We start from the raw sequence: 21241 nt of genomic DNA, 5'->3' as shown, positions 1-21241 counted from the left end.
TGGTCACCGCACCAAACCATCAATTTGTCTTTAGGGAAGGCCTAAATTCTTACTAAAGATAATTTTGAGATTCTTGTAGGAGTCAAAAATGATTGATCAGGGGCACCTGGGTGTCACAGTCTTTAGGCGTCTGCCTTCAGCTCAGGGTGCAATCCTGGCGTTCTGGGATCGAGCCCCACATCAGGCTCCCCTGCTGAGAGCCTGCTTGTTCCTCTCCCACTCCCCCTGCTTGTGTTCCCTCTCTCACTGCCTCTCTCTCTCTCTCTGTCAAATAAATAAATAAAAATCTTTAAAAAATGATTGATCAAGCCTCAAAGTCCACAGAAAGTTTGGCTGAGATGTTTCTAGTGTTGGAGTTTGGGAGTCAACTCTGTAAGGACTATGACAATAGAGTAAGATCAAGAAAACAAGTGGTGCCTGGGTGGCTCAGTCAGTTAAGCATTCCCTTCTCAGGGCATGATCCCAGAGTTCTGGCATCAGGCTCCCTCCTTTCTCATCAGGGAGCCTGCTCCCTGCTCTCCCTCTGCTCCTCCCCACCACTCATGCTCTCTCTCTCTCTCACTTACTCTCTGAAATAAATAAAATATTTAAGAAAAAAAAAACAGTACTTGCATGGGATTTGAGCAGTGGATCAGCTGGGAAAAATTAGTAGCAAATACATTTGTATATAACTGTAATATAAATTGGCATGTTGTATGAATTTTTTTTTTAAAGATCTTATTTATTTGACAGAGACACACAGCAAGAGGGAACACAAGCAGGGGGAGCGGGAGAGGGAGAAGCAGACTTCTGCCTAGCGGGGGAGCAGGGAGCCTGATGTGGGGCTCGATCCCAGAATGCTGGGATCAGGGCCTGAGCTGAAGGCAGATGCTTAACGACTGAGCTACCCAGGCGCCCCTGTATGAATTTTTATACATAAAAATTAACTTTTCTAAAAAGGTTAATATAAGAACTTTCAATATGAAGTAATCTTTACTAGAAATTGTAATGAGTACAGTTACTAAAGTCACTGCCAGTTCACCCAATGGATCTTCTCATTAGTGCATAAAAAGAATCATGTCTCTCTACTCTCTATAGTAGAATGACATGTGTTTGATTTTTCATGTATTCTTTTTATCAGTAAATATTTTAGTAAATTATAATAATGGAGATCCAAATAAGAACACCTAATTTAGCCTGGAATGTCAAAATGACCTTTAAAAAAAAAAGATTGATTTATTTGAGAGAGAGAGTGAGTGAGTGAGTGAGTGAGCACACAGAAGGAGAGGGGGAGGGAGAAGCAGACTCCCCACTGAGCAGGGAGTACAATATGGGTCTTGATCTCAAGACCCTGGGATCATGATCTGAGCGAAAGGCAGACACTTAACCCAACCAACTGGCCACCTTAGGCAACCCTCAAAGTGACCTCTTTAGAAAAGATGAGACCTGAGCCAATTCTAGAATTAGAGGTAGGAGTTAACCAGGTAAAATCCCCTCCAGGTGCCTACCTGTGCGGTAGGGACATTCTAGACAGCTAAAAACAAAACAAAACAAAACAAAAAAACCCTGACTGGATTACAAGAAAGCAAATATTTTAGTATAATTTAATTGTAGAAAAGATTGTATAATTTGACAGTTAGAAAAGGTATGACAAGAAAAGAATCTAAAAGGCAGACAAAAGTAAAGAAGGGCTTACTAAGCTGTATTACACATCTTGAGCTTCTCCCTAAAGACCCGCAGAGAGCCACTGAAAGCTTTTAGGCAGTAAAGAAACTGCATTTTGTCTTAATTTTAAGAAGAAATTTTCTGCCTACAGGAATGAGTAGGAATGGGATAAAAGTGGGCAGAAGTTAGGAAGCAATTGCAGTTGCTCTGCAAGAATTGAAAAGTCTCTGTCATGATACAGTTCAGCATGGGGAGACCAGATAACAGATTTATCTCATTTTACATGAAACATTTTTTTTCTGATCTCTCATAGAAATCATTTTTATTTAACTTTATTATATCAGTCATGTTAAAGACAAGTTTTATATAAATATCAGAAATTAAGCATCTATCCTGAGCTCTGGGGGTTTCACCCAGATTTAGCTATTCATAGAATTCAAGGATAAAAAAAAGACCATAGGTGTAGTTAAGTAGACACAGAGATAGAGAAAAGGGAAAAAAATGACCTGGGATTTAGAGAAAATGCCCCATCAGCTAAACATCCTTTACTTTGAGAATAATGAGGGATTATTCTATTCAAAAATATACATCTGTAGTCTTAAATTCATCCCGGTTGGATCGTGGAATCAATAAATCAGAATATGTTGGTAAGGAGCAGTACCCAAGAATCTACAACTTTTGAGCTGTTTCTAAGAAATTTTCATCAGATGTTTTATTTTATTTAAGCTTTTCAGTAGGTGGACCATGTGAGAAAGACTGATTAATTCTTAATAAAAGAGGAATTTCGGATGAAGATGTTATTTTGGAATTGCCGATCTGGCAAAAGCAAGCCTCCCTATTGCCAGTCATGATTGTTGATTCTCTAATCACTCTCATCAGGGCCCTGATACATAACTATTTCTCCAGATCTAGCTTCATCCAAACCTATGGCTCCCCAAATGAAATATCACACTTAGAGGTTTTTTTGTTTTTTGTTCATTTTGTAGATGATTTTTAAAAATACTTCAGTCGTCTTAAGATCCAGGCTACTTTCTCCAATATCCTATTTTTCATACCACTTGATTAGTCAAAGGAAGGGGAATGTAAGTCTTTGTTAAACTGATAAATTAAAGTGTTCCAACATGAAATATATAGATTAGTTCTAATGTATTCACTAACCACTGTAAGAATGGAAAGGTAGTTTTGTGCCTCATGGCAATGAAAGTGGAATTTCAAAATATCCTTAAGCAGAAAAAGAAAAAAAAAAAAACAAATAGAATGAGAGAGATTTCTCTTAATGTCCTCTTTCATGATGCCCTTCTTTAATGAGTTAAATTATTTATGCAGACAAGATTAGGAATATCAAACTTCAGTTGAGGTCAAGAGAAAATGTTGATAATCTTAGCAAATAATCTATCTTAAGTAAGGTGGTGAACAAACAAGATTACTGTCATATTGTCTATAAAATAAACTTTGAGAAGAAATTTAAGAGTGATGTCTTCAAGAATTATCCTGTAGACTCCTTTGCAATATTAAGTTAAGTACATATGTCAATTTAAATACATAAGTAAATCTGGTTGAGAAATTTGCTGTGTAAATTGAAACAGTTGTCACTAGAACATATCTTATGAAAAATGGGGCTCTCTTTCAATATAGGTATTATTACCTTGTGATGGATAAATTAAAGAGTTTCTTTAAATTTACTTTGTAACAGGACAAGTAGATAAAAAGAGAAAAGTAAATTTTAAAAGTCACACATTTGCGAAGTCAACTGCCCATGTTTGGTAATGCTGTGACTAGATCTATGTATCTCCTATTGCCCTGCCTCATGTTTATCTCACATGATGACTACTGTTCTTTTGCCATTTGTGGGATAAAGTCCAAATCACTTGACCCTTTATGATTTTGCATATACCTAAATTATCTGTATCATATTTGCCTCTGTTCTCCTTCACAGAACTTGTTTCAGCAAAACCAAATGTTTCTTACATTTCCTGCCCAAATTTCATATTTCCTGTCTCCATGGCCTTTATTCTTAGCCTTCTCTCCTGTTAGAATTTCCACATGTGAAGATTCTGTTCCTCCAGCTTAACCACTACGTGCTTCTCTAGCCCTTTTTCTATATGCAAACATGGCATATTTAAAAATACAGTTATCACATGCCAACAATGAAAAATACAGACATTTTATATAAAAATTCCTAGTTTCAGATATCTTCTGAAAAATTAGAAGGTTGACAATACTGGATCATCATTCCTGTAGAATGAGTGGCAAGGCTGGCTAACAGCGCTGCCCATTTAATGGGATTTGAGCTCTTCAACACAACTCCCATCTGTACCTGGCACTGAAGCAGTGACAGCTGGCATGTATATGTATGTTTACATTACAAGAAAGGGTAAAATGAAGTATTTCTTACAGGCCCAACTATACACTTCTTGACTAACTCCTGTAAAAAAAATGAGTGTGCAATCCTTGACCTTCATTATCAAGATTTTCTTGCTCCTGTGTCAGGCTAAATCATCTATCTGTTGTTATTTTCATAGCATGATGGAAAATGTATTATTGGCCACCTTTTTGGCACTGTCTTACAGTTATTTCTGTGCCTATCTTAAGTCTCATATTTAGGAAGCTTATGTCAGAAGAGTACTCAATGACTTATTGAGGGTGGACCCTGTAAACTTCACAGATATATGCTAGTGTTTTGCACATAATCACTTACCTTTAAACACATACCTGTTTGGCCAGTGAATGAATAAGTGTGTGCTTATCAGCAGGAGTGGATCAGGCTAATTTTATGGATCACATACTGCATAAAAAGCAAGACTGTATCCCCATTTAAATAGAAAATTTGGAAGAGTTATTTATAATGGATGGGTATTCTAAAAATCAAAGCACGTTTTGTAAATTTTGAGTTTTTTCAAATTCCATTTCTGTTCTTTGACACACTTAGGGACACGCAGACTGCTCTGTTAAATCATTAAATATTAAATGAGCTAAATTAAGCTTGAAAAATTACCTTGAGCTATTTTTCCCATCTTGGTATCTAAAATAAATCAAACAAACTACTTTGTGTGAGGTCCTTGCCAGCTGGAGAAAGACTCCAGAAGAGACCAGTACTACTCAGTTTGTTTTATTTTTTCCTTTTAGTTTTATACTTACTTCTGACAATAAATAGAGATGACAATCACTGTTTCTTTTCTGGTAAAAGAAATAGCCGAAATTTACTCTTGAAAGCACACTCTTTGTTACAGTAAGACATTTTCACCTGCAAATTCACAACACTTAAGAGTCCCAAGATCTTTTTGCCTTTTCTGTCTCCTAAATCCTTCACTTTCTCTCGACATAGCTATTGGCTCTGTCTCAAATCTTCTTAACTAACACATTATTCTTCATTAACAAAGTGCTCCCATGTTCCCCACCTCCTATTTCTCATCTCCAGATTTGTCAGTTGCATCAATATCTACTTTAAGAAAGTCCAGTGAAAAGGATGAGTCTAAGTTTCTACAATAGTGCTTTACATAAATGTGAATAATAATAGGTACTGTTGGGGAGGAAAAATTTCCTCTATCCTTCAGAATTCTTCTGGCTGGTCTAACAATTAAGTTAACATGAGACAGGTTAACAGGAGAAAATCACATTCGATTTTTTACATATGGGAACCCCACATGCATGAGAAAGAGGTTCAAAGAGAAAAGTAAAGTGAGGTATATATCCCGTCCACAGCTAAGGAACTGGATAGAAGCCTGGTGCTTCGAAGGGGAGGAGGCAATTCACAGCGTAATAGGAAGAACAAATGATATTTGAATGTTTGCCCTGACGTACAAATAGGTCATTCCGATAAAATTTATCTCTGGTAATAACTCCTATTCTGAGAGAGACCCCCAATTTAGATTCTCCTAGGTAGTTAAGGGGGGGGGGTGTAAAAATTCCTCTTAAGCTTGCAGTCTTGATTGCCTTTGGCTCAAAATAATCCAAATGCCAAAGTGGCATAATCTGGGGACACATGTTCAGAACTCTTTCATATGAAATAAATGAGGAGGATATTTGAAGAACCTAATAAATTTAGGCTAGATGAAACACTTTCAGAATAAAAATTCACTCTGAAGTATTTACAGAGATAGTGAGGCACCTCTTACAGAGATCTCTACTGAATATTATTAGTAAGATTATTATCATTTTAACTTAGTATCTATGTATGCTTTTGAATCACAGCACTTGAATGAATTTTGGAAAATTAAGTGCTTCGAGACTGTGTCAGGAAAACCTACCAGCTTTCATCATCATCTTCATTCCCACATTCCTCTGTAATTATGAACTTCTTTGGGGAATCCTAAGATCAGAGCTAACTGGCTCACCTGTTATTGTTAATCCACCATTGGTTCTTACTGTCTATATAGGGTTGACCAGCACACACACATAAACACTCAATCACTCACTCACATATGCTCCTGGAACTTTTTTTTTTTTTGTCTGTTCACTTGCCCCAAACTTTCCCATCAGTTTTTCTTTTTAAGGTAATATTGTCCAGATTTACAGCACTGCAGTTCTTTGTTTCCTATGGCTTTTATACCAAACCAGGAATGATATTGACAATATTTAAAGACCTGATTGGTATGTTGTTAAAGCTGTAGTTTCCACAAACATCCATGGGAAGGTCATATTCTCATTACTAGTATACATTACTAGCCTCGAAGGTACTTACAGACATGTGCAATTTACCCACCATGATGCCCGTGCCACTGCCAAGGGCATCCACTGGTGTTCGGACATGCACTATACAGGGAATACGCAGAGACTGGTATGTACGAATGGTCACAGGCTAGCTGGTGGGCACCTCCTGCAGGTATCTCCCAGGGATCATGGGACCTACAACCATGGGTGATTATTCAAGTGGCTCAGGACAAATGTTCTTTACTTACCTTAAATATATTACTTTGGCAATTACATGAGCATACCAATAATACCTGCTGACTACCAACTCTGTATACCCACAAATATCTTATTTTGTATAATTACCCTCTTCACACCAAATCTGCTACTTACTGATGGTCTTCATAATTTATAGGATTTTATTGGTGAAGAAGAAACAAACTAGTGTCAGTCTACAGTCAATCTATCTGAATGAATCTATAAAGTTGTCAGGAAAAAATTAACCTGTATTATTCCATGTTTTATTTTAATAGACAAATAATCAAATTTGAGAGACAGTAAGCTACTCCTTCACCTGGAAATCCTGAGATTTAATAAAATATTGAAATAGATTATGCACAGCCCCTGTGCATATTATTCCACTGGTTAGAAAAATGTTAGTATTGTGCTAGTAGGACGGCAAGGGAAAAACACACATGATATTCCTTGTTTTATTGAGGGATTTTTAACATATTTTTGACTACTAATAATTTTCCGAGAAACTTCATTTTAAAATACACCAAGTCTGAATAAGTTGTTTATACCATAAAATAGCAACAGGAACAAAGGGCCTCAAATAATCTTTAAAATTTAATATCAGTTTAGAGAATTTTTATTGAAATTTTATGACTTTTTTTTACTTATTTATTCAACAATTTAAGTTGATATTATGTAAATGTAGTAGACAATAAGATTGGAAAATTGCTGCAAGAGATCTATGCAAGCAGGGCCATCAATGAGATAGAAGAGAGAGTTTGACAAAAGAATCTTTCACAGAAGTTACCTTATTATCAAAACCTGAGCTACCCACACAAAGTGAGGAGGGAAAGAATACCCCGAGACAGAGAAAGGTTTTTGCAAATGGAGGTAGGTAAGGGGCACCTGAGACATGAAAACGGGAAAAGACCAGGTCATAAAGATCTTTAAAAGCCATACGGAGGAAAGTGAGTTACATTCTGAGGCTAATGGGGGTTCTGGGAAGGGACACAAGGAGTCTTAAACTCAAGTGTGATTTAGCGAGCTCATTGGAGGAAGGCAGGCTGGAAGTATTCAGAATCGTTTGAAGATTATACTGCAGTGGTCTGGGGATTGACTACAAAGTGAGGCGGCCTGGTAGCAGACCACTGCTGTGCTTGTACGTGGTTGTGTCATTATGATTGTGAGCTCTTGTGGATAATTTTAATACAAATCTATTGAAAAATACTTGACTTTCATTTTAAAAATTGCATGAAGTAGACACTCAGATGTGGAGTTTCTGTTTTCACCTATTCCTGTTGTTTTTCTACCTACTCTTAAGAGGTAAAATAATGAAAATATTAACTTGATGACTGTTGGAGAGGCTTTGGAGAAGTGTTAGTTTTCCTTTATTTTTAAGATGCTGCCATCTAGTGAAACTTCTGTAAAATCACTTTGTGGTGATCTCATTCAAGTTTGTATCTTCTGGTCCTTTTCTCAGAACAGTTACATTTTAGTAATTTATATTTCTAGCCATCCATGGGGAAAGAATTGCCCATACATTAAAACATACTGTAAGGGCTATGAGATACTAGTTCTGGCCACATTATAATGAGTAAGGTTTCTAATTGACTCTTCAGTATATTGAGATTTCTTTATGACACTAATGCTCTTTTAGGGGTCAGCCAATCTTTTCTCTAATGGTCAAGATAGGAAATATTTTTGGTTTTGTGACCCATATGTTCTCTTTTGAAACTACTCAAAAGTCATCATAGACAATATTTAAACAAATGAGAGTAGTTTTGTTCAAATACAACTGTATTAATTAAAAACAGGTCATAGTTTGCATCCCCCTGTAATAGCAGTGTGAGGTTAGTTATTCTTTTTGTTTTTTTTAAGATTTTATTTATTTATTTGACAGAGATAGAGACAGCCAGCAAGAGAGGGAACACAAGCAGGGGGAGTGGGAGAGGAAGAAGCAGGCTCATAGCAGAGGAGCCTCATGTGGGGCTCGATCCCACATAGCTGGGATGACGCCCTGAGCCGAAGGCAGATGCTTAACCGCTGTGCCACCCAGGCGCCCCAAGGTTAGTTATTCTTAAGAGGTATTAGAACAATCTAAAATTGGTCCCTCTGCGATTACTTACTTCAAAAATTTCAATCAATAGATGTGTTTCTTAAAAGTTGCAGGAAATTCAAAGTTTTGAATATGTGATTATTATATATGCACTTAGTAAGCTAAAAATAGAAAAGCTCACAAGTAAAACATTGTTGCAAAATGAACTATCACCCCCATTTAATGATCATGGTTTTTTTTAAATTCATGTTTATGTACAAAATTGTCTTAATACGGAATGAATCACTATATTCTCGAAGTAAAACTTTTAACATTTTGATTTATAGAAAGTTAAACGTTTTAATGGTAAGCCATGAAAGTGAAAAGTTCCTACTTGGTTACAATTTGGGTAATTATTTATTGCTACAGGTTGTCCTTCTGGGAACTTAATGGAAAGAGGCTAGTTTCTAAAACAGTGAATTCTACTAGGCAGACATATAAAACACTTGGATCATGTAAACAAGTAAATAACTAAGAGCAGAGTCAGTAAGAGGCTGTTAGCATCTCAAGTCAGTGTATAGGGAGAACACAGTGTACAGTCATAAACAGCATCATTTTTATTTGGTCATTTTTCTGTCAGCTGATCTAGGCAATACTTAGTCGTAGAGATCCTGCTAGTCTCAACTGAATTCACTTACACATCCCTGGCCACCTAAAGAGAGGTGGAGAAAGTAGCTGATCCAAGCTGAGCTCAGGTGAGGGTGACTTTAATCCTAATCCCCATTTCTTTCATCTTCCTTCTGAGCCAGCAGGTTGGCTAAGCATGTCCTTGTTACAGAAATGGCAGAGGGCAAGTGAGAGCAAGCCTAATCTAATCACGCAAGTCCTTTGGAGTCTCTGCTTGTATTACATGTGCTAACATTCCATTGGTCAAAATAAGTCACCTGGCTAATCCCAGGGGCAGAGAATTGTATCCTGTCCACAGTGGGAAGAACTGAAAAATTACATAGCAAAGGAAATGGATACAAGGAAAGACAAAGAATGGGAACTATTAGGGCAATTTACCATAGCTTGTATATACTTGAATTAAATTAAATATGGGGAGGATGTGGGGTTTAGTGATAACTGAAAAGTACTGTTAACTTCATCAGGTTAGTAGGATACAGTAAAGCAGGTTCTCAAACTTTTTAGTAACGAAAACCTTTTACACTCTTAGAAATCACTGAGGACTTCAAAGAGGTTTTGATACTGTGTTTATATCTATATTTACTATATTTGTAACTAAACAAATTCATTCACTTATTTTAGAGCAACAATAACAAACACATTTTAACATAAATGCTATTAGGGAAACAAAGCCATATTTTCTAAAACAAAAAGAATGTTGTATATTTGGCAAATCTCTTTGTTGTTTGGCTTAATAGAAGACAGCTGGTTTTCTTTATCTGCTTCTGTATTCAATCTCTTGCTTCTTTTTTTTCTTCATGAAGCATATGAAGAAAATCAGTCCTCATGCAGATAGTTGGAAAAAGCAGAAGTAGTTTACTGGCTTTTCAGTTTATTGTGAATATTGCTTGGTACTGTACCAGAATTTGACAGGTTGTGGTATGCAGTGTGAAACCAAATTACTGAACTTCTGTACATTGTTACATTAAAATCCATTGTTTGATTTTGCACTTTGAATAGATCTTTTATCCATGCTTGATATGTAACATCAAACATTGGTTGTTTGAAAAATACTGGTTCATTTTTTCCAAATACCTATGTACTTAATTATATATTATTTTAAAAATTATATATTACTACTAAACTCATCAGAAATATCTTTAAGTATTAGGAAATGGTTGTCCTCATAAAAGTGGATACAAATTTTCAAAATCCTAATTTCTCTTGGAAACTACTTTTTTCATGGGCAATGAAGACTATGAGTTGTTTTCCTCGAATTGACAGACTCACTTCATTTTCAGAAGAATGTCTGTCAAACACCCAAGTATGAGTTACTGTTATCTTTCAGCTGTTCTTTGATGCAAAGAAAAAAAAAAGGTTCTCTGTGAAATAAAAGTGGCTAGTTCAGCTTGCAACTCAAATAATTGCATGAGGATGTTATTTTAAGGCAGCCGTCTTCAGAATGTGGTCAGATGTTTTATGCATACTTCCCACGTTAAACCTTAAACACATAAGAATGAAGGTGTTGAGATTTAAAACAAATTAATCAGTTTTACAGCTTTCTCAAGGAGATTCGTAAATGACACTGTCTTGCTATTTCCCCCTGCTACTAAATGGTTTTGACCTACAGTGATTACTCATGTGATCTTGCTGCTGCCTTGATTTGTGCTAACATGCCCCAGTTTTCCCGTAGCTGCTTTTGCATTATCGGTGCAAATGTCAACACAGTGAAGAAGGCAAAGGATGTCTTCACATATTACGAAAACTATTTCGACCTGAAAGGATCTTGGAAATGCGCAGTGTTTTGTGGTTCAGACACGTGAACCACTGCACCAAAGGACACTGTATTTATAGTACAGCAGTTTGTCAAAGATTTTCTTAGAGATATTTATACTTAGTATTTCTAATCATTAAGCAAATTTAAAACTTGTTCTTATGTTCTTCCCCAGGGTTGTTTCGTTGGCTTTGATCTAGCACATGCAGTTGGAAATGTTGAACTCCACTTACATGACTGGGGAGTTGATTTTGCCTGCTGGTGCTCCTACAAGGTATAAATTACTTAATATATTTACATCCTTTTATCACACATTGAAATTGATCTAAATGAAAAACTGGAGCAGTGGCCAGTTTCAACTATTTTGAGTTAATGTTCCTCCATTTCTTTCATGACTGCGTTTCTGATTTTAGTTAATTACAAAGACATATGATGTAGTAGTATAAGAATTAATTAAAATCAGGTATTTTCATCCACTGTAGAGTACTTACTCCTTTAATTACTTGGCAGCTACAAAAAAATCAAGAGGTTTGGGGTGGAGGGAAAGCTCCACACTTAGAACTTAATTCAAATTGATTAGGTTCTTAGTTTTTTGTCGGTATGTTGTGAAATGTCTACTATGTAAAGATATTTCTCATGGACTCAACTTGATATTGACATCTGAAGACAATTTAATTGACAGGGATCATGGAATGAAACCAATTTTATTTTAACTTATATGTTTTTAAAATGTGATACTTTTTATTATTTAAATATTTATGTGACAAATAATTGAAATGAATAAGCTTTAAAATTAGATAGACTTCATTGGAACTCTTATCTATTAGTTGAGGCAAAATTTGGCCACAAAAGTAATAGGTATTTATTCTCAATTAATAATGCTATGTTTGTTTTTTTTCTTTGAATAAGGTGATACAAAATTCTGTTTTATTAGAAAAACTCAAATAATTGCACATTTTGAACTGGTCAAAAGTTGGTTTCATAACAAAGAAGTCAAATGATTTCATTGTTTATTTTTGTCATATGCTCATACAATTTAATTTCTTTTCAATCCAGTATTTAAACTCAGGAGCAGGAGGTCTTGCTGGTGCCTTTGTCCATGAAAAGCATGCCCATACAATTAAACCTGCGTGAGTACCATCTTCAGATTCTTTGGTGATGTATAAATTAATTTGCATTAATAATATGCTAAATTTACATGAGTTCATTAAGGTGCTATCCAATAAGAATCTGGATTGATTATAATTATATCACTGCTCTATTAACAATGATGCAGTTTATCAGAAATAAATGCCTTTCAAAGAGTTCAGTTGGTTGAACAAGAAATTTAATCACAAAAAGGGAAGCTTCAATGCTAAAAATGAGTCACTGTAATCATGTAGAGCAGATGGTTTAATGCAAAGAGACGACTTATTTTTGTTCAAAAATTAGACTTCAGAAAATTTCAGATTCTTACATTGATGAATAAATCAAAGGCAACCAGAGCTGTGCCTAATCGAGCCTTAAATGTGGTATGTTATTATTAAAATTACATCTACCTTTAAAGCTAGAAACATTATACGATGGTCTTGTAAGGATTATCTTCTGTCCTAAAAGATTTTATAATCCATGAAAACTGCAGAAGCTGGGCACCGAACAACACAGGCTGACTGCGTAAAAAGCAATACTTTTCTCCTTTATATAACTTTTTCATTTTTTAGAGCAAGTATAAATGCAAATGTGATCTATTAATGCATTTATACATTTTTATTTGACGAGGGAACTTGTAAGTTTGTTTTTATCTGGTATGGAGATACAGAAATAATATTCTGCAAAAGCTCCTTTCATAGTTGTTGTGTCAGAGTATGTGTGGTGAGGAGACTGTCTAGACTCATAATAGGTAATATAATAATGTTTGATTAGTTTTCTGAATCTTCTCAGCCACTGGCTGAGTGGTGTAATCTTTACAAGAATTGAAGCTGAATTAGTAATAAAACTTGGAGCACCTCACATTTCTGAGGTTTTATGCATATAAATCCAAGAAATTTGAGATGATTTGCTACAGTTCATTTAATCGTGTCTAAAATTTCTTCAAGATTTTAAAGTTTTAAAATTAAATAGAGCATTTTCTTTAGACAGGTATTTTGTCAGGCAGACGTCTTCCACAAATACACTGTCAGTACATTAGATCTCCATGTCCCAAATTCTCTGAAAAGAATCTAAAGCATTACTATGTTATAGGAATGCCATGCATATTTTAAAAGGTCTCTTTGTCATTTTTAGCAAACCCCGCTGATAGTGTTTTACCTAGCATAATTGTTTTCCATGTAGACGGTATATAGGATATTGCTTCCTTTGCGTAAGGACTCCTACTCTGACCGTTTCCCACTCTCCAATTGCTTACATTGTAATAGAGGATCTGATGTTTTATATCGACCCAAAGAGAAGCCAGTGGGATGGTTGGGGGATATGTAAATAATCTACACAAATTCTGGAGAATGTAAGGGGTAGTAGTTAAGTTCTGATCTTATAGCATATGTCTATTGCACTTGAGATTTCTTTTATCACTATTTATCCTTCATGGATGAGGAACAGGAGAGGATGAGGGCTTGTAGTGGGCTCATGTGTGCTTTATCTTGTAGAATCCCAACATCCTCTAGGACACAGTATGTGTTACATCTTTGGTCCCAGGAGAAAGAGTATATAGACATCCCAGATTCACGTTACTGCTTGATCACTTGCTGGTATACCCTTCAGGTATACCCTGAAGAATGTTCCATGATCTCTCGATGTTCTAGCCTCTAAATACAGGTAGTATCAGCATCCACCTCATAGGCAATGATTCTGAGAGTCAGATGGGATGGTGCACATGTAAAGTGCTTGGCCAGTGGCATAAGCATTGCAGTGGTTCTTACACGGACGCTAAATGCTTTGTTGCTTCACTGTGAACTTGTATGTTAACTGGTAGACTTTGGTCTTGTAGAGATCATTTATCTTAAGTAGAAAACATAACCTCAGAGGTTATGGTTTGTGCCTTTGAGGACATTAAACAGTCCTGTATACCCTACCAAGTTCATTTCAGCAGGCCTTTGAGAAACTACCATGGAAGTATCCATTCCTTGAATTCTCTCTTGTACAGGCCTTGTCATCTTACTGGTTCCTCATTAACTAATGAATTGAATGAGATCTTTATGCATCTTCGTTTCATATTTGTATGAGAGCCAAGCTTTTAAATTTTTTTGAAACCTGTTGTTGGCATTTTAACTATCTGGCTTTGGAGACTGACAAGACTCAAATCAGGCTTGACTCACGAAGCCCTCTTCACAGAAAACCCCATTTGGCGGTGGTGGTTTGTTTGTTGTTAAAGCTTTTTATATCACGCGGGAATGACTAATTCCAGTGGTGCCAAATCCTACTCAATAGTGGAATGTAACTGCAATTGATTTAACAAACTTTGTGAAGTAAACTCTGTTGCTTTTTTAAAGGGTGACATCTAGTGGCTAAGCATGTTATTTCAAATAAATTGTATACAAATGACATTTTTTACTATCCGGTCGTTTATTCTTTCTCAAGAAATTTTAACTATATATATTTAAGTTAGTTTCTCTTTTATGTTATTTGACTATATATTTATAGTGCAATCATTGTGTAGTCAAAGCCTTCAGTAAAGAAATGAAACAGGATGAAGGTCTAGGTTAAAATTAGGGGCATTCTAGATGTGTGATTAAACAGAATGCATAAATGTTCATCAAGGGTGGTGAAGAAGGGCATTATGGAAGTGATCGAGCCACAAGGTATAGAGAATGGATCCCAGGATATGTAACCCTGCATTCTAAAGTTTATTATTCAGTGTATAACTTTGAAATATCTCTTAGATGTTTCCATTAGCAACTGGTAAATGATATTTGTACCAAGAATTTCACTTCTTCGTCGTTGTTGTCTTCTTCGTCTTTTTTCTGTTTAAATAGGCATTTTGGCCATTGTTCAAACTGATGACCTAAGACTTTTTTCCAAGAACCTTTTGTGAATAAAGAGAAAGAGTCAGGCCATAGTCGATCCACTGCACTAAGCATCATAACTCAAGCTGTTTTTCTCAACTAGATTTTGACTTGTCCTAGTTTATCACCACCTTTTCTCATTCCAGTGTCATATTCTAAACTTTGTAGCTAAGAATTACTCTTAAATTAGAACTGATGGTGAGTCAATGCCATCTTTTTATTTTTTTTTTCCCCTTCAGGGTTGACTTCAACTCAATCTATAGAATTAATAATGATCATTCTGAGATATAAAGGGAAATATTTTTAATTGTAGGCATTTGAAGCAGAAATGTATCACTAACAAGGTACTTAACTACTTCGATTTTTTTTAACTTTATAAATGTTGACTTTTCTGGTATACTTTAGATCAGTACTTAACTTTTTGATTTTATGGGATTCAAAAATATCTGAAGCTCATAAAATGATTCTTCTGTACGAGCCCATAGACTGCAATCCAACACCCCCTGCCACACATAACACATTTTTTTTTCCTTTTGAGAGACTTCTAGCGTAAGAACAGGAGTGAATCATATGAGCTATTAAGATTCCTTCTGTCACTACTTTTTACTCCATCCAGTGAAACCATGCATACTAGAAAATGGCTGTTCTTCACTTCCCATGCTGGCACATAAACCTCCAAATACTCCAATGTATTAGATCCCCTGAAATGATATTTCCCCTGGGATTTTTCTTTTTTTAAGTTTTTTGAGTAACCAAGAATGGGGCCTACTGATAATTTTGATGAAAATGCTAGAATTTTAAATCATGCCAATCTGTTTCCATAATGATCTAGAGGTATTTGCTTGAAGCCTGTAAATAGATGTGTTATTTTTAAGGCTTTATTCAGGCTTGAGTCATCTCCTTTATTGTAATAAGTCACTTTCAGGTTAAAGAAGAACTAGCCAAAGAGGCTGGACAACTTCACATAGTTAAGGCAAATTTTAGAACTCAGAAATGTAGGTTATTACTATTTTTATTTGGCAACTTAAAAAAAAATAGAGGAATGCCAAACAATATTGAGGAAAGTCTAAGAAAGGATGAAAAGAGGCATGAAGAAAACAACTTGTTTATGCTATGCTTCGCACAACTGTATGATCAATGTAATGAGGGGAGATGATCTAATGCACATTTGTTCGGGGAATGCTGACTTGATACATTGATTCTACGTACTTTCCCAGGCAATGTTGTAGAATGCCATTGTTCAAAACCTACCTGTAATTTAAACCTTGTCTTGGTTTCTTAGTGATCCTTTCGGACTTACTACTTAGCACATCCTTGTCTAGTACCTGCCTAAGGTCTCCTTCTCCAAGGCTAGAGAATAAGGAAGTGTGGCTGACACCAGCAAGGTGTGTAAATTCATGACTCCAGATCTTTTTGAATGTGATAGGCCAGTATCAGTAGATTTCTCAGAGTTTTCACAGAATCTCTAGTTGAAATGTGACCTCTACCTCCCAGTGCATCTGTTCTACCCATTTACCCTGTTTCTTACGTTCCATGTTTAGTATTAACATGGATGACTTCTCAGCCACAACTTTTTGACCTCTCAGCCATATTGGATATACTTGACCATCTCCTCTGTCATTGATGTTTCCCTCCCACGACCACAAGCTTCCAGTGCGCCATTTTCTCCTGCTTCTGCTCCAACTTATGTGATGACTCCTATATTTTACGAAGTTTACTCTTTCACTTTTTCACTGATTCTCTCAGTGCCTCGGAACTTGGTCCCTGAGCCCAGAAATATCTCATCCACACACATGATTTCAGCCACAGACGTTTGTAGAGGACACAGCTTTACCACTTGCTTACTTTTTAGCCCTTACTTTAATCTGATTGCAAATTACAAGATTTTCTGATTATCGAAGCATTAAACCAGTTCCCAAAGATACATGATAATGTAGGAAAGCAAAGATTGTCATAACAGGAAATATTCCCTAATGAACTACACACTTAAAAATTAGCCTTTACTGAACACCCTTTCCAATTAGTATTAGCATCTATCTCTGTGAATTATTATAAAAAGTCTTGGTCTCTTGCTGATTATAGAATGTTACAAATATCAGATAACACAATGAAAACACAGTGAAAATGGGTTGTAAAGTAAAATTTTTCAGGAGATTCAAGATTCCCTGATGCAAGTGATACCGAAGAACTGCCGAATCACAAAATTATGGTCAGTGAGAGTCTGTCAGAGTTAGAACCAATAACAGATGAAGTAGAGGAAATTAGATACGGTCCTTCAAAAGCAAATGACTTGAATATCAGGGATTAAAAGGAAATGATGAATGCTTCAAAAATTTTTATTGAAATGATCATTTCTTTGGTCATGCTAAAAAAGTTAAATGTAATATGAAAGAGACTGTATTTTTTTATCTTATCATTTTAAAAAATACGCCAAAAAATCAACACTTGATTTATTATTCCTTTTAATAATTAGCACATTATACTTTTAACTTGTCAAATTACAAGTTAATTTTTATATAATTTTAAACTTACTTTTTAAGAGCATCTCAATCAAATTTAATTTTTCCCCCATTAATTACTATAAAAATATGGTTATTGGTTTAAAGTAGATTTTATTTTAAATGGCCTCAGTTTTCCATTGGTCATCAAATAATGAAGACTCTCGGTATACCCATATATCTTTCTAATCTCAGGAATTAAACATGGTGAAACTTCCATTTTATCTTACTCCAATACAAGTATCCTTTCTAAGGTACTCATTTCTTTGTCATGTAAAGAGAATGATCCTGAGTATTAAGAAGACATGAACAGGGGCGCCTGGGTGGCACAGCGGTTAAGCTTCTGCCTTTGGCTCAGGGCGTGATCCCGGTGTTATGGGATTGAGCCCCACATCAGGCTCTTCCGCTGTGAGCCTGCTTCTTCCTCTCCCACTCCCCCTGCTTGTGTTCCCTCTCTCGCTGGCTGTTTCTATCTCTGTCGAATAAATAAATAAAATCTTAAAAAAAAAAAAAAAGAAGACATGAACAAATATAACCAATACATATTTTTGTGCAAGTAACTTTCACAAATGGAAGTAAATATAAGATAATGTCTGTGATTTTAACATATAATCCATTTGGAAAGATTATTTTAGGATTTGAATAAATGATTTAAATGACAGGTAATACAAGGTTAGGCTATGTGCCACAAGGCAACTTCTTAATTATTGCTAGGTGACTTCTCAGAAGTTGCCATAGGAGCAGTGGAGGGATAGATGTCTTTAACTCAGGTGCTTCAGAAAAGCTTGAGCAAGGTGGTGGGGAAATTTACAGTTACAAATCTCTGCTAAATAGAATGCTATGTTAACTAATGAATAAACTTACTCTGTTAACTTTGAAAGCTGAAGTCATTGTTTATGAGAAAGATTTCACTTGGTTTCATAAATTTCATAAATTTAAGTTTCATAAATTTAAGAAAGTATAAAGAAGAAAGAATTACTTAAATGACATTTCTTAAAGGGATATGTCAAGTGATCATTTCCTTCTTATACTTTTCACTAGAATTTTTATGGAATCTGAGTTATTGACTTAACATTTAAAAGTCTGCCTATTACCATAAAATTGCTCTATATCCCTATTCTGCAGTATTTTAGAAATTATAAACAGTGGTGAAATCAAGTTTGTTTCATGCTCATACGCATAGGGATGGGGCCTTGAACTCAGGGTCATGCTTTCAGGGTCATGCTCACACTTAATTTCAGAAACATGCTCATGGAGTAGGTTATACCTGTCCTAAGTTCTAGTCCCAAAATTCTCACCATGAGGGGTCCAAAAGACAACACATTGATTGAAGAAAACTCATGTATAGAATCATGACATATAACCAACACCTATCTTCATTCAGAAACCATTTTAGATAAGTAACTCTAAAAGGATCCCTCATCTTCTTGGCTTGACAATTTTTACTATGCAAAGTCATCTAGATGGTTTTTCTGTGCTGCGAATTTAAGCTGTGATCATAAAAATAACATTTATACTCTGAGGTGTGATCATGATTAAAAATAAGTTCAGTAAATAATCTCATTTTTTCAGCTCAGGAGATAAAGTAATCCTGGCTCTTAAAGGAAAGCCAAAATAGAAATTATCAGTATAAAAAGATACATTAAAGCCATTGTTCCTTGCAAATGACTCCTCTCAGATAATGATGACATAATCATTAATTTGGGGAAATTGGAGTCCTTTGAAATCTCAAAATTTATTTTCTCTTCTAAAATTGCAGTCTAGCGTCTCTGAAGATATATGAGGTCAATGAACCTTTCAGACACCAAGATTAAAACTTGTCAAGGAGCTTTAGCTCTTGTTTTAATCACTTCAGGTTTTGCCCCAAAGTGACCGTTGGAATCTGCAGGGTTTCTTGTTGTTGTTTTAATATTAACTATGAAGAGCTATTGCTAAACTTCTATCTGTTCTTATGAGAAACATACATGTAGCTATCTGGCTCTTGAAGATTTGCCGAAACAGCCACGCTACAGTGATGCCTGCTGTGTGGGGCAGCACGGGGAACTTGTTCATCTCAGACAGATCTCTTGGGTCCTGGTGCCTCCAAGATGGGGCTGGGCTAACTTGACAAATGACAAGAACCTCTTGAAATACTTTGTTCAGAACGAAGGTCTGGACTCATGTGATGTGTTTTCTTTTTTTCTTTGTTTACTTGTTTTTACTCAATGTCAAAGGAGAAGATTTGATTGCTGGGAAATGATGCTTTTCTCTAGAGTTGAGGTCTGTGTGTAGAGAGTTTGCCTTGCTCTCATCTCCACTGCAATCAGCTTGGGTCAAAATCTCAGAAGATTTGGTACAAGTTTGGTAAAAGCCATGGAAACTTAGGGAGAAAATGGGCCTTTTTTAATTTTTTTAAGGAGTCTGTGATCCTTGTAAGAATTTGTCTTTACATGTTCAATGTGATTGTTTGAAAATTGATTATAAATTAATTCTAAATTTTTTTAGTACAGTGACATTGTCCTTGAGATCTTTCTTTACGTTCCTAATCTGCAGTGCCCCAAAAAATACTTTTTAAAATTTTGTTGTTGAATATATGTCTGTCTTTACTCTTAGCATAATAGACAAACCACTTCTAGCATATGGAAGCATTTCTACTTTGCAAGTTATTCTGAAGGGGGCATGATTTGCAAAATACTGTCAAATTAAATATGCATTTCCATATGCTTCTACAAAGACCAAATATATCCAGGAAAACTAGCTACAGACAATTTAAAAAATCTTTCATGAGCATTTTGATCAGCATTGCAACTAGTTCTTTCAAAAGTCCTAAAATCAGACATCGTCTCTCTGTTTTTGTGCTTTTAATATCAATATTACCTCAAAGGATTACAAACCAATATTTCAAAATAATAATATATTTCAGGAAAGCATATGCAGAAAATTTTCAAAAGATTTATTTGTTAATAAAGCTTTCACACCAAGAAAATACTGACTTAGCTCTTTTAAGAATACCATATTATTCCGAAACTTCAGGAAGTAATTTTCATTAACCAAAACTCATGATATCAGGAAGTGCTTTTTTATTTTATAAGTATACTTGTCATACTGTTAGATCTCTGGACATACTTGAACAAACCTCCTGTTGAATAAGATTTGAAGATGTAATGAATATGTAACAGAACCAAGTGAAGCACTCTAAACAATATTTACAGATGAGTGAGCAAATGAGAGGAGGAAAAGCAATTGAGTTTCGTGATACTTTCTCATACTATTTTCCAGAGCAGCGTTACATCAGTAGACTTAGAAAGTACAGAGCGGTTGTGAACAGATGAATATTTTTTAGAAAATAAGATTTGACAGAGATCTTTTCTACTCAAAGTGAGTTGGTAATATTTTCCCTGTCTAATGTTGTGGACATGTCAAACCTTAAAATAGTCATGCTTGGCAACTAATTGCTGACATCAAGGGATGAATGTACAATTTATGAGGTAAAGCAACCGATTTTGTTAGTTTTTGAGATTTTTGTTTGTCATTAATACCTTTGAATCTTCTTCTGTCACTTAGCTATGCTTTTACTTTTCCTCCAAATGATCACCAACTGCCTGGGATTAGACCCATCTTGCTTTTCCTCTCAGTTTTTTTTTTTTTTAAGCCCTTATTCTACTCCTTTCCCTGATCCTTATTCCTGTGCACTAGCACCATCTTCCTTACATGTACCTGAATTACTGTTACTTCTGGATTCCAGTACCTCCTTGAACTACAGCAATTGTGCGTCTGTGTCCACACCTTTCTTCTCACTCTGCAA

General features: G+C 35.5%; 1 protein-coding gene across 11 annotated transcripts in view; it reads left to right on the top strand.

Annotated features, from left to right (window-relative positions):
* KYNU (kynureninase) overlaps positions 1-21241 on the top strand; it is a 138977-nt gene that overhangs the window by 71077 nt on the left and 46659 nt on the right. For all 11 annotated transcript variants that reach the window (XM_040645311.1, XM_040645329.1, XM_008695868.2 and 8 more), the window contains 2 exons: positions 11158-11256; positions 12039-12112. In XM_040645311.1, coding sequence (XP_040501245.1) covers positions 11158-11256; positions 12039-12112 — 173 coding nt within the window. The remainder of the gene's footprint in view (positions 1-11157; positions 11257-12038; positions 12113-21241) is intronic.

The sequence above is a fragment of the Ursus maritimus genome, unplaced genomic scaffold (assembly GCF_017311325.1).
Source record: "Ursus maritimus isolate PB19 unplaced genomic scaffold, ASM1731132v1 scaffold_1, whole genome shotgun sequence".
NCBI lineage: Eukaryota > Metazoa > Chordata > Mammalia > Carnivora > Ursidae > Ursus > Ursus maritimus.
The sequence above is the reverse complement of the archived record's forward strand: the minus strand, read 5'-3'. Positions and strand labels throughout refer to the sequence as shown.